This window comes from Sycon ciliatum, chromosome 2 (genome assembly GCF_964019385.1).
Source record: "Sycon ciliatum chromosome 2, ocSycCili1.1, whole genome shotgun sequence".
In the NCBI taxonomy this organism is placed as follows: domain Eukaryota; kingdom Metazoa; phylum Porifera; class Calcarea; order Leucosolenida; family Sycettidae; genus Sycon; species Sycon ciliatum.
In genome coordinates, this window is record NC_088644.1 from 31,981,735 (window position 1) to 31,995,268 (window position 13,534).

At 44.7% G+C, this 13,534-nt stretch overlaps 1 protein-coding gene across 4 annotated transcripts; it reads right to left on the minus strand.

The window, feature by feature from the left end:
* Nucleotides 1-412: 412 nt before the first annotated feature.
* On the minus strand, nucleotides 413-12,681 carry LOC135810834 (uncharacterized). 4 transcript variants are annotated; one of them, XM_065324263.1, is made up of 8 exons: nucleotides 12,337-12,681; nucleotides 9,114-9,226; nucleotides 8,227-8,575; nucleotides 6,512-6,694; nucleotides 5,052-5,243; nucleotides 2,764-2,927; nucleotides 1,672-1,796; nucleotides 413-906 (listed from the first exon to the last, which is right to left on the minus strand). In XM_065324263.1, the coding sequence occupies exons 1-8, from the start codon at nucleotides 12,539-12,541 to the stop codon at nucleotides 768-770; spliced, it is 1,470 nt and encodes a 489-aa protein (XP_065180335.1). In that variant the 5' UTR covers nucleotides 12,542-12,681; the 3' UTR covers nucleotides 413-767. The 4 variants fall into 4 exon arrangements, with proteins under 4 accessions (XP_065180335.1, XP_065180334.1, XP_065180336.1 ...); XM_065324262.1 differs by having other exon boundaries at nucleotides 12,331-12,681; XM_065324264.1 differs by lacking the exon at nucleotides 6,512-6,694 and having other exon boundaries at nucleotides 12,331-12,681.
* Between the last annotated feature and the right edge of the window lie 853 nt (nucleotides 12,682-13,534).

Sequence of the window (13,534 nt, forward strand, 5' to 3'; positions counted from 1 at the left end):
ATACATGTACGTACAAGTATACAAATCAGAACAATCTGCCACCTTGTTCAGAAGAGCTCTCATCACTTCAACACCGATATTGCCTTCACTCTGAACACGAGCGGTTATGTTCATGCAGTGCACTAAATGCTGCACAGCGTTATACTTCTCCGTGTGTTGAAAGACTTTCTGTAGGATCTGTGGAAATTTTTCTTTAGACTTTCCCGTTTGCACCCCCCCCCCCAGACTAATGAATACGTTGTAATTCCCATGAAAAATAGCATGCAATCAAATACCCAAGTGCTGAAGATTTGTGGTGTTTCCATACATACGCATCCCGCTCTCGACGCGTGTATGCTAGATTCGTTTGTACTCACTTGCTAGATCCTACACGCATGGCAGCACACTATTTCAAGTATTTGGACAACAGATATTGAAACCCAACAATGTTGGTGTGCAGTATTGCTAAACGTGAGGTGATTCTGGTAGCAATCCTATCTAGGCAAATGGTAGAAGAAGAACAGCATTCGGCACAATAGTAACTGAAAAACCCAAAAGCTACTAGAAGTGAAGAGGACACAGATACATGCACAAAAATAGAAAAAGTGCATAGTGCAGTTCAAATTAATATACTGATAGTAGTACCGTAGAACAGCGAAAGAGCTTACTATGCAGGCAGACAATGATAACACTGTAGACAGACTATGATGTATTGTAGAGAGACAATGATATGCTGTAGACGTTGAAAAAAAAGGCGTGCTGAGACTTGTAAGCTGATTCTTCAATATTTAGCCAATCAGCATTTTGCTGGAAGCAGAGCCAGAGTAGTTCCTGAAATTAGCTGCTTCTCTAGCATACAGGTTGCAAATTCGCAGTGCTGGATCTTTCTTCAAGGAAAAGAAGTTGACCGTGTGGAAATCCTTCCTCCTGTTGGAAAAAATGAGTAGATTCCAAGTTCAATAGTCAACGTTTGCGAAAAGTATGAAAAATCCTGCCCCTCAAATACCTTCCTATTTTTAAAATAAAAATGCATGAGGTCTGTCTACCTCTACTTCAAAGTTGTTTTCCTTTCAATAATTCAAGGACCCATGCAGTCTTTTACTCCCTATGCTCTTGAATAGCTTCCTATTTACATGAAATTAAATGCTACACGCATATCTCTCTTATCCGGACCTCCAAGGTACGGCCACCTCGGGCTACCGGGCACCCTGTTGGTGAGGGTTAGTGGAAGTATTACTACTATTGCCCATTTAATGGAAATTGTGACGTGGTATTCCAGATCTCCACCGTTTAGGAGCCACATCTGACGCCTAATAATGGGGTGGTGGCGTCCCACGGAAGCGGAAAGGTGGTTCTTGACCAGGGAGTTGTACGACTCCTTGTTCTTGGCCTGCCCGGTACGCGAACCCGTCGAATTTATTTATTTTTATTTATTTTTATTCCAGATGTCTGGACCTTTCCCATCAAAATGTACGCGATTCAGAGTTGAGGACATGTCAAAGTTCATTTCAAAGTTATGGGCATTGCCCGGTTCCGGACCGCCCGGATAATAAAGATATAAGTGTACTGGTCCAACTACAATGTAAAGGTTCTGATACTTTCAGACTAGATGTTGAAAGCTGCAGGCAGTAGATATCAATCAAAATTAACGAAAAAAAGTATTTAATGCTGGTCTCCTCCAATTTCACTCACCAGTCTTCATCAAGATGAAATCCACTCTCTGTCCAACGAAATGACTTGTAGTTCTTCTTGTAAAACTTGGAAAGATAAGAAGCGTATTTCGTGAAGACTGAATTCACGTTCATTTCCCGTAAGATCTGAGAACACAATGCAAAAAGAACACTGTTTGTCAGGACGTCGAATGTCTCAGTACTCTGTCAGTTTTGTGCCTAGTTGTTTCACTTTCTGACTGTATATAGTATCTAGTTACAGTGGTGGAGAGTTACTCTTAACTCGTTTCCATATGTCCTTTTCCTTTCTACTGTTTGTTTTGTTATGTTTTCTCTGTCATTTGAACCGTCCCCCTCTCCACACTGCGCTCTTGGCCCACATTCACAACGCCACTCCATGGCGAGGAAGTTCGTTCTTGGGTAGATGTTCCATATCCTCCAGACAGCTGTTTCGCTCATTAAGAGCTCCTCACTGGAGACAGATAACGAATGAATAGCAGATAAAGGAATGAGTATAAATATGCTCATTCCTTTATCTGCTATTCATTCGTTATCTGTCTCCAGTGAGGAGCTCTTAATGAGCGAAACAGCTGTCTGGAGGATATGGAACATCTACCCAAGAACGAACTTCCTCGCCATGGAGTGGTGTTGTGAATGTGGGCCAAGAGCGCATTGTGGAGAGGTGGACGGTTCAGATTATTTTCAAATGGCCGAGTTTGTCGTTACTTCTGAGTTTTTTTCTCTTTTTTCTGTGTCATTGGTTATAGTATCTTGCACACCGGTTCGTTCCGAAGGGCATTTACAACAAGAATAGTGTATATCTCTTCTCATTTAACTGGTTTTCATATCTTTCGAATGTAAGAAGTAAATCTATCAATCACTCACCTCAGTTCACGGTTCAAGTGCAAAATATCGTGAAATTGCAATAGTTACCAAGCCAAAATGCCAATTGTTATGATAGCAACTAAGCCATTTAATTTTTTTATTTAATGTCCTGCAATCATTCAACCCAAACAAGCAAACAAGAGGGTGGTGGCGTTCCTGTGGATGCGGAAAACTCGGCATTTGGTCGAGTCTCACGCGAACCGTGAAAAAATCATTCAACCCTACTTACTTCATATGGTACATATAGGTGGTCATCCCTTGGCAGCTCCAGAGCCAGGTAGTTCTTCATCCTGATGGCCTCTTCCCTGGGTCGTGATGCGCCGTATCGAGTACATACACCACCTGGCAAGTCCATGATGTCCAGGAAGTCATTCATCCTCAGCCAATTGAATACTAAGGAGAATTGGACAGCGAAAGAGGGTATAATTATCATAATTAGTATTTCTTATACAGCAGAGCTGCTTAGGACAGCTAATGTATTGTGTTTGCCATTGGGCTAGCTTGGGTGTTGCATTTTGGTTGCCTAATTTCCCAACAGCTTGAAAATGGACTGTTCGAACCGATTGCAACTAAATTTGTGCGTGTGGTGTACAATGTTCGTTGACCACCACGTCACAGACTATTTAGAGAGCTGCCAGTGGAGTCTGGACACCACAGCCTGGAAATGGAGATGTTGAATAAATAATAAATAATAAATGCATGGGATAAGCTGTGCTTGTACATGAAACAGCACTCACGAAGTACACGCCCATATCTGAGAGGAAAGGCACTAATGCAAAAACAATTTCAAACACAAAAGTGAGGCTAGTAAATCAACAATTTAATTGCGCAGGACAAACTGAGAAGCTGAAATTTGACAATACAGTAAAACCTGTAACTAACGACCACCCCTTGGTGCCCGGAAAAGTGGTCGTTAGTGGCAGGTGGTCTTTAGTTAGAGGTTTGCACCGCGCGACCATATATGGATCCCATTATATTATATGTATGTCAAAATGCAGATAATACAATCCCCCACCACTTGCGCACTGACATTCTTCTTTCAGATCACACAACACTTGGAGAGAGAGAAAATCAAGTTTTTTATACACCGGAAGCGATACGACCTTTTGACACGTATGTCGACTCACTGGGTTTCCAGAGCAGCGCTGGCCTGGCCAGGCAGTGGACTAGTCACTATCGACTCCATCCTCATCTGTGTGCGACTACACTGGCAACTGGTATCAGTGTGTAGATCTCCAGTGGAAACTCAGGCGGTGTTTATATGAGGCGTTTCAACCCGGGTTGAGTTCGACCCGGGTCAGATTTCAACCCGCCATGTGCATAAAATGAATGGCGCGTTTACATGACGCATTGCGCTTGACCCGGGTTGAAATTTCGCCCTGGGTTGATTTCAACCCTCCCCCAATTCCAAGGGGAGGGTTGAAATCAACCCGGGTCAAGAAAATCGTACAAACGTACTTCTGTGCGTATCTCGCGCCAGGTTTGAACGGCACTGCAGATGCAAATTTCGCGCGAACGGATTCACGTGACCATACAGGACTGTAGAAGTGGACTTTTGGCGGCATATCAGTATTTGACCCGGTTCAACTGTCTTCATGTAAACGCTCACCTCTTTTGTCTATCGTACAGACTTTCAACCCGGGCTGAACTCGACCCGGGTTGAAATTTCTCATGTAAACACAGCCTCAGTGTGACCTGGTGACTGAGCTGTGTGATTGCACTTCGACAGAGAGCCGCTCAGTCTTACTAGTTTCTCCTTCGAGTAATAACATAGCAGTAGAATAGTAGTAGTAGTAGTAGAACATCGATCAAAGAGCGCTTTGGATGCGCTCTCCAAGACGTTTCCTATCATGTTTGTTCTTGACAGCACTTGAAATTATGACAGGTGTAGTGCAGTCCACACTGATTCCACAGTAAAAATGAGACTGCGCTCATTTGTCCAGCTGTAGTATCGAAACGACCATGGAAAATCATCAAAATTTCGAGAAGGAGCTTCAAGCAATGTTTGATTTGCTACATCGCGGTCGCTAGTTACGGGTCAAAATTCGACATTGGGACAAGAAAAGGCGGTCGCTGGTCGCGTTCAGCAGGTAGTCGCTAGTCACAGTGCATTTTGAATGTGAGACCGTCCGTGCCTGACGAAGTGGTTTGTAGTACCAGGCTGGTCGCTAGTCACGGTGGTCTTTAGTTACAGGTTTTACTGTACTTTTGCTTTACTTTGCTGCATTTGGAGTATTCATAATTATGATCAATGTGTAACGCAATATTATTGCACTACACATTGATCTAACTTTGCCAGTACAATCTTTCTTAGCAGACGGCAACAAAAACATCCGAATTTGTAGCTTGGACCACCATGGCCTGGAAAGCCTTTTACATCCTGCAAAACAAAACAGAAATGCTATTTTCTCTTTTTCTAAGCGTGCGTGCATACACTCCAGAAATGATAAATGGCCAACTGACTTTACATTATTATGTCACCAGGTGTTCACTATAACATCAAGAACCGGTACCAACCTGATAGGCGCTGTGTGGTATTCCATAGCCCATCTCCTGTCTTGTATCTCCGTCCTTTTGCTTGAAAGGCAGCCATGATCTTGTCATTGTATGAATGAACCAAGTAGAAGATCGGGTCCACTTGAGCAAAGACATTCGCAAACGATCCACCCATCGAAACATGGATAGAGGCATCAAGAACCTCGATGATGCCTAATGGAAAACCATAAGTTTAAAAAATTCAAAGGATCAGCCTGGGAGGTGAACAGCCTGAAAAGAGAAAAAAATGCCAGACCCGCCATGGCTTAAACCATGGACCTTGCTTGTCATGAGCAATGCTCTAACCATCTGAGCTGTGGCACCATGCCGAACCTAGAAGGCGCTGTCAAGTACTTCAAGTATTTCACTCCAAAGACAGCTCACAGCACATGCCACACATACTGATGGCACTTGGGTCTTTTTCCCTCCCCAGGGGACCAAAGTTGTCGGCGCCTTCTAGGTTCGGCCTGGTGCCATAGCTCAGATGGTTAGAGCATTGCTCATGACAAGCAAGGTCCCGGTTTCGAGTCCTGGTGGGCCTGGCATTTTTTTTCTCTTTTCAGACAGTTCACTTCCCCGACCGACCCTTTGAATTTGAAGTTCTGCCAATCCGTTTAAATAAAAATTGATCACTTTCTTTCCCCTCTGGTAGTACGTTCCGGAAACTGACCGTGGTTGTTCCCCTGGGGGAGGGAAAGAGACTCGAGTGCAATCAGTATGTGTGGCACGTGTTGTGAGCTGCCTTTGGGGTGAAAAACTTGTCAGCGCCTTCTAGGTTCCGCCTGGTCCCATAGCTCAGATGGTTAGAGCATCCCTCACAACAAGCAAGGTCCAGGGTTCGAGTCATGGTGGGTTGGGCTTTTTTTCTCTTTTCAGGCACTTCACTTCCCCGACTGATCCTTTGAATTTGAAGTTCTTCCAATCCTTTCAAAATAGAAATTCAATGATAATTTCTGAAGAGCCTTTACGACTCAGAAGCTAGACTGGCTAGTGCCATGAAACAGTAAAACCTGTCAAGAAGACCACCTGTCCTAAAAGACCACTGAAGCCAGCATAAAGGGATACTATTTCCAGTCAAATAACTCTGGATAAGGAGACCACCTGGTAATAGAGACCACATTTTGAAGGTCCCTTGAGCGGTCGTCTTAGACAGGTTTCACTGTACATGGTTGGGTGGATGTGCGTGTGTGTGTGGGGGGGGGGGTGGGGGGGGGGGTGGGGGAGGATAAACAAATAGGTTACACGACCCTTGTGCATGTAAAATTGTATTTGGATAGTATTTGGATGAGTGACCACTGATCACAAAAAGAGAAAATGTATTATTTCGTTAAACCAGTGTGAGCTGGCATTCTCCTGGTGCACATCACAGCCAGGAGCAACAACACATTGCCAAAACGGCAGCCATGCAGCTAAGGGAGCAGGAACACGGAATATACTCTTACCGTCTTCAGCTAGCACGGATGCATTGGCATTTATAGCGGATATCATAACCTCGATAAGCTGCCAAGGGTACGGCGCGGTAGTATAAAATGGACCTTTGTGAAAGTATCCAACTTCTCTTCGCAGGCAGTTAGCATACGGGAGTGCCACTCGTTTGTAGAGGAACTTTGGAGGCGTATAAAAACCTAGCCAGAAAACACCGCATATCAATTGACACACATACGTTGATATGCTCACCATTAACTCCAGTGTGCGAGAGCTTCAATATCGATGTACTCGAGTCTAAAAACCAGGTCATCGAGAAAGGAGTATGAAACTATTGACCATCTCTTGGGGTCAAAAGAAGTGGTCTTCAGTGGCAGATGGTCTTTAGTTGGAGGGTTGCATCGTGTGACCATTTATTTATTATTCAGTGAAAACACCGGCAACCACGACCATAATTACAAGTATATGAATCCCATTGCAATGATACTTCAAAGTATGTATGTCAAAATGCAGACAAAGCAAATAGCCACTACTTGCGCAATGTCATTCTTTTATATAGATCACACAACATTTAGAGAGAAAGATAGGTAGGTAGGTAGGTAGATAGATAGATAGATAGAGAGATAGAGAGAGAGCGAGAGTTGTTGATATCTAAATCAGTTGAAACTTCTGAAGCTAGTAGCCAAGCAAGATCGATAGAGTAGAACCAAAATTCTTTCACGTTGCGGAAGGATGTCCAGCCGATCCTCAATTGAGCCACCTACTACTCTGAATGCCGACAACACAGTTGTCGGTATGCTGATAGGAACGGAGCTTTTCTTCCTACCAACTTCAATGAGTTCTCGACCACCACAAACCTCATCATCATCATCATCATACCTCTGTCTGTTTTGTGGTGCATTAAAGAAGTGAAGTCGCACTCCTCCAAACACTAGATGAAGGCTGCATGCAGGCAACGATGTTCATCACTTCTGTACACTGCGCTTTTCGGCATCCTGCAGTTGCCTGGCCGTGGCAATGCGTTCAGAAAATAACTATCATGATTCTTGTTCTGCCATTCCAGGTTAGTAACTCCCAGCAAGCATAACTCACAGCCACGCGTCGCAGAGCTTCCCACCTCCGATTCCACCCTGCAATGCAGGAACCGCGTGCTGTGTGGCAAGTTCTAGCGCGGGTGAAATCTGCTGTGCAACACTATCCAACAATTCCTTGCCATTTCTGTAGAGTTCTGACAGCTTTTCCCCTAGCTGCATTCTACACTAGTTCATCTGTCTCATCTACAGTGTAGTCTGTGTAGTCTCACAAGTCGACGTACTTGTGGCGACACATAGTGACAGCGCTGGTCACTTCCATTGTCATAACAAATGGTCTATTTCCTGTAAGAAAATGCAGCTCTTGACGTGCATTGCATTGAGCATGAGCTCTGCATCCCATCACCAGCATATCATCTCTCCTAATACTTCAAAACACTATCAACTCAATGTCCTATGTGCCCATCATTCGATGCAGGGAAGGAGGTGCTGTTATGGGTGCTGTTATGGGTGCAAAAAGGACGCAAAAAGGACTCGAGAGAAGGAAATCCCAATTTTGGGCAGTTTTGCCAGATTCTTTTTGAATTTTGGCTATTCGGTTTCTTTCTTTTGTGATTTTCTGAGAATATTTTAAACCACTGTCCGGTCCGGTTTCTCGGGAGATTGCTCATATTATACAAGGGATGCAATACAGTTCTTACCCTCGCCATACGGTGGACCCTGGACACAGTGTGAATGCGGTGCGCCGTTCCCTCCAAACGTTCCAATAGTGAACACTCTCTGCTGCGGGTAGGGGATGTCTTCATTGCGTCCAACATCCCAGAACGGTATCGTGACTTTGCAGTCCACAAGGCGCAGGAGGTTCTCAAACGCGAGCAGCGTCAGTCGATGGAACGCCATGAGTGCATGATGCAAGTCCACGCGCACGGGCCGAATTACCATGTTGCAACCCATGACAGGATGAAGCCATGCCATTACCCTAAAGGCTTCCTTGTAACGAGGGTCATGCCACGCTTTAAGGAAGGCAGCGCTGTAGCGTTCGATGTCAACCTGCATTAGAGCAACAGAGATAAACCCTAATAGCTGATATTTCCTATGTTATTTTACAGATTTTTGAAGCCACATCAGAGGATTCTGAACAAACCAATTTGAAAGACAGCTTCAACAGGAAGCATGTTGGTTAATGTATCTTCATTTCAGGAAGCAATAGACAAATATCCTTTTCAGCATTGGGGAGTGGGAAACTGCACTTCACTACCATCTCACATGCTGGTGTGGAATTTAGAAGGGCATATACAAGTCAATTTTCCACATATAATAGGCAAATGCATTGGTAACTGCATTGAAGGGTGGGGGAGCACACTTCATTTCCAATCTCACCTACTGACCTTCTCACCTACTGACCTTCTCACCTACTGACCTTCTCACCTACTGACCTTCTCACCTACTGACCTTCTCACCTACTGACCTTCTCACCTACTGACCTTCATTGTAAAAGGTATACACGTATACTATCCAATTCCCCACAGATTGTAGGCAAGTGCACTGCCCTGGAATGCTAGGGAAATACCCCAAATTTTGCATTTACCTTAGACATGGAATCAATACTCTGCCGCAGGCGACAGCACTTCATTCTTCCTTGCACACATCTGCAATCCAGTCCGCAATTCTCAGTTATGAAGGTCTCAGTGATGTTACATTCTGCATTCACACCAGGAGAAAATATGATGAGTGCAAATTATCCAGTCACTTCCCACACATTTTTGAAGGCAAGTGAAAAGCAATATTGGACTCGAATGGAGAGCCAAGGATAAAGTACCGTCTGTCAGTGCCGTGCAATGTCATCGCATGAGCTGATTGTTTAGTAACATGTGGTGTTAGTGGACATTATAGCGTAACTTGTAGTTTCTTGGTCCTTTTTTTCTTCACTATAAGGCCAAGTAAAACAAAATTAATTGATTGTTTATCGCCCGCGCCTGCCCCAAATTTTTACCCTCCCCGCCGAATTATTTTAATTTTTAGTACTGGTAAATGTACTGTATGTACTGCGGTCTACAGCCTCTAATCAGCATGGCCGTAGATTTTCGAAGGTCAAGTCCACAGACTGAACCAAAGCTTACTTGCTATGGGCTTGAAAAATGAATCTGATCATAAGCTGCCTGATTTTCTTCGTTTTTGTACATAACGTTGGTTGTTCCACTTTCCATTATCCTCTGGGGTTGCGAACACCTGCCCTACAGCCATAAATGCATAATAAAAAATAGAATTAAAACCTCCCGTCCGCCCCGATTTCTCGGGAAATTCTGACGATAAACAATCAATATATTTTACATGGCCTAAAAGTAATATTACTATTGAATTGATATACCTAGAAAGCAAGATGCAAGAAGTCACCGGAACGGAGGTGCAGGCCTTCACTGCAGCTCACCTTATCCCACTCTAGAAATTCCCAAGTGTTCAACCCGTTGACATTCGGGGAGGTCTTCAGATGCATAATCTGCGGGGAGATGGTGAGAGTCTTTCAGTATGATGCCTTGCATGCCCCAGCAACAACGCACCTCATTTTTGGGCGCACCAGCCATATGTGAAGCAGCAATGCATACAGTTGATGGACACCTGCGTGCTTGTGCGCTTATGAACTCCTTGTGTTCCCTCTGTTGACGCTTCAAAATCGCTCTATTGACACTGCAAAATCGCTCTGTTGACGCTACAAAATTGCTCTGCGTGCTTGTGCGCTTATGAACTCTTTGTGTTCCCTCTGTTGACGCTTCAAAATCGCTCTATTGACACTGCAAAATCGCTCTGTTGACGCTACAAAATTGCTTATCATCTCCCTCCCTCCCTCCCTCCCCCCCCCCCCTCTCTCTCTCTCTCTCTCTCTCTCCCCGTAGCTCTCTCCCTTTTGAAATTCGCTTCCATAGAATTGGGCACCATTGCCCGTTTGGCCTTGCGAAGCAAAATAAAAAAAATCAACAACAACAACAACCTGCAGAAGGACGGAGTAGAGGAGATTCTACTAGAAGGTGCTGAGAACGTCTTCAAAGCTTCATTCGGTACAACTGCACTTGACAACGTCACATCGACAAGTTTCAAGAGTTGAACATTAGAGAGGTTTTGCACGATGTCATGTTTTGCGTAATTTTTGCGGCGAATTCGATTTGGAATAAAGAAGTAAGCGAGCATCTCAGCTTCCTTTGACCAAGACCATTCCACTCAGCACCCAGAAGACTACGAGGGGAGAAATTTGGATTCTAGACCATGCCTCTCCTTTCAACTGTGTACAGGGTTTGTATTTCACCTTTTTACAATGAGTGAAATCCAGCTTTGAGCAGTACACTTTATATTCAGTGGAATCCGGTTATAAACTGAATGCTGGTTAGGTTTGGCGGAAATGTTGAAATCCTTGCACTCGATACCGAGTTCAAACTATGTACATGGAATTTTGGAGCAATGAACACTTTACAGAGTGAGTACATCACAATTATAGTGGCAGAATTGCCTGCTGAGCCAGACTTATCGATACATGTAAGATGGGATGAAAATCAAAATTCACTCCTCAAGTGAAGTACCATGCAAGTATATGGAACCAAAGTGATTTCATTAAGACTATTATTGTAGAGTCAGGCCACACTGAAGAAGGTCTGTGGTTCGACTCACCCGACCGACCGTACATTTTTCAGCCCGACCGTAACTTTTTTTCGGCGGGCTGTCGTGTGACTGACGTACGTGGACTGAACACGTCCACGTCTACGTGCTGTGCAGCGTGAGTCTGCGGACGCAGGCGGCTCCTTTTGGACTTGACTTGTAGGTGTACTGCAGTGCAGTGCAGTGAGTGGTAGACTCTACGACTGCTGCCTTGTGCTGGTAGTAGTGTCTACTCGATTTAGTCGATACGACCACCGGCAGACTGGCGAGACTTATTTTGAAGTGACCGTCCGATTGAGAGTGATTGCCTCGTTCCAGATTAAGGACGGCCTTCTGTTTTGGGATGAAGGACAGACGAGATTGCACTTTCCTCGTGTATTGGGAACGATATTTCACCTGTACCGGTAAGCTGCTGCTCCATGTGTGCAAGCACAGGAAGCCCATGTATTCGTGCACGCCGACACCAAACTAGCAATACATGTACCGGTACATTGTACAATTTGTACTTCGAAGTAGTTCCCGAACTTACTTTCAACTCGCATCCTTCTTCATTTGCTTGATGATTTGGACAGTCAGAGTCACCGCTTGAAGTTATTCTCTTCTCGTTCCAGAGCTACACAATGTTTCAAAGTATTAGCCAGTGATCCCTTTATACAACATGTATGGCATAACACTGCGTAATAATGCCGATGTACTGGGTGTATAAAGGCAGTACAGTGTATTTACATGTACTAAAAAATATATTTAAAAAAAAATCCGCCCGCCCGCCCGTAAAAAAAATGTCCATGTTAGTCGAACCACACACCTTCTTCAGTGTGGCCTCACCTGCAATGAAAGATTTAGTTTTGCTTAATGCGATGGACTATCTTGTGCTTCAGCAGCACCCGAGCATCTTATCGTCGCAGGCCAATGCCCTTCCTAGGCGAATTCAGGGGGCTGGTCAGCAGTAAATCTCTGCCTCGGGTATAATACCTCTCCATGGTATCATACGTCTGCATTGGCAGAAGTATTCACCTGGTCACTATCATAACAACAAGCTCTGATTACATTTGAATTCGTTGAGTTCTTTGTCCATTGTTGTTCTCACATTTTGACGATCGTGCATAAACAGTTTGTGTCGAGTATTGTACTAGTGCCAGTATGCCTTACTTCACACTTACGCGCACCATGTCTGGGTTGCCGGCGACTGTACTTTTCTTCGTAATCGACAGTCAGGTCCTTCAGGATCTTTACGTGCTCTTCGCTCAGTCCAGAAAGGATATCTTCGACTTCTTTGTACTTCTCTGACAGTGGTTTGGCCGTGCAGGAACTTAGGCACATGATAGCCAGCCATGGCAGCAGGACTACAGCTATCTTCAGCAACATTCCCATCGAAAAGCGAGGATAAACACACTGAGTACTGTAGAGGGCAAGTACGCCCAGCGATATTGTTGATTTTCGGAACAGCTAGCACTGCGAGTGTCGAAACGTTCATGCTTTGAAAGAAAACCCTAGGCAGCCAGAAGAGTTCTTAGAAACTAGAGAACCCCATGTTCGTGGAGGCCGAGGGGCAGGTGTGAAATGCGCGCCAGCCGCGCAATGGGAAATCAGGTGAAGCACAGAGAGGTGTTGGCAGGTCTGGTGCACACTGCACTGGACTGGAGTGTAGTGCTGCACCGCCTCGTCCTTGATGATACGAATGAGCCTTGTAAAATGTAGTGAGTTGTAGATCTACACGACCCCTGCGGCACTGGGCTGTGCGTTGGTAGAGGACCAGTGCGCAACCTAAGGAGTCGTGACAACCGTCGTGATAACCGTTACAAGAACCAAACAGAACCATACAAACCGTATACGGCAGGCACTTCCTCGAATTTCGCTTCATTGCTTTATCCACATACCGGTACCAAACATGCGTGACAGACACATAACAGAACAAGTGCCAGATGCTGTCAATTTTTCTGTCAGCATTTCCGCCAAGGGCTAGTTGCAAGCGCTCGTAAGGGCATTGTGAAACATAACCTCAACATGCAGGTATAACCGATGCAGAACAAATTCCTTTTGCAGTTTTGGGTTTGCACTCAAGTGAAGCGGGCTGCTGGTGGACCCCTATTCATGGTGTCTACATTCTGACTTTAAAAACATTCTATATTCTCGTTCCGTGGTTGGATTCACCATCAGTGAAAGCTGAGAACGTCCATTTAGATTCTTGGTCCGGATAGTCAGGGTGATGTGATGGATGGACCATGTCCACGTTTTGACTGACCCTGATCTGCAGTCCTATTCCGGTACAGTGTATCATGGTGCTGTGCCATTCCACAGAAACATCATCAGAATACTTGTCGGGTTGGAAGGAGGGAGTCAAAAGATCTTCATGTTGTACTTCAT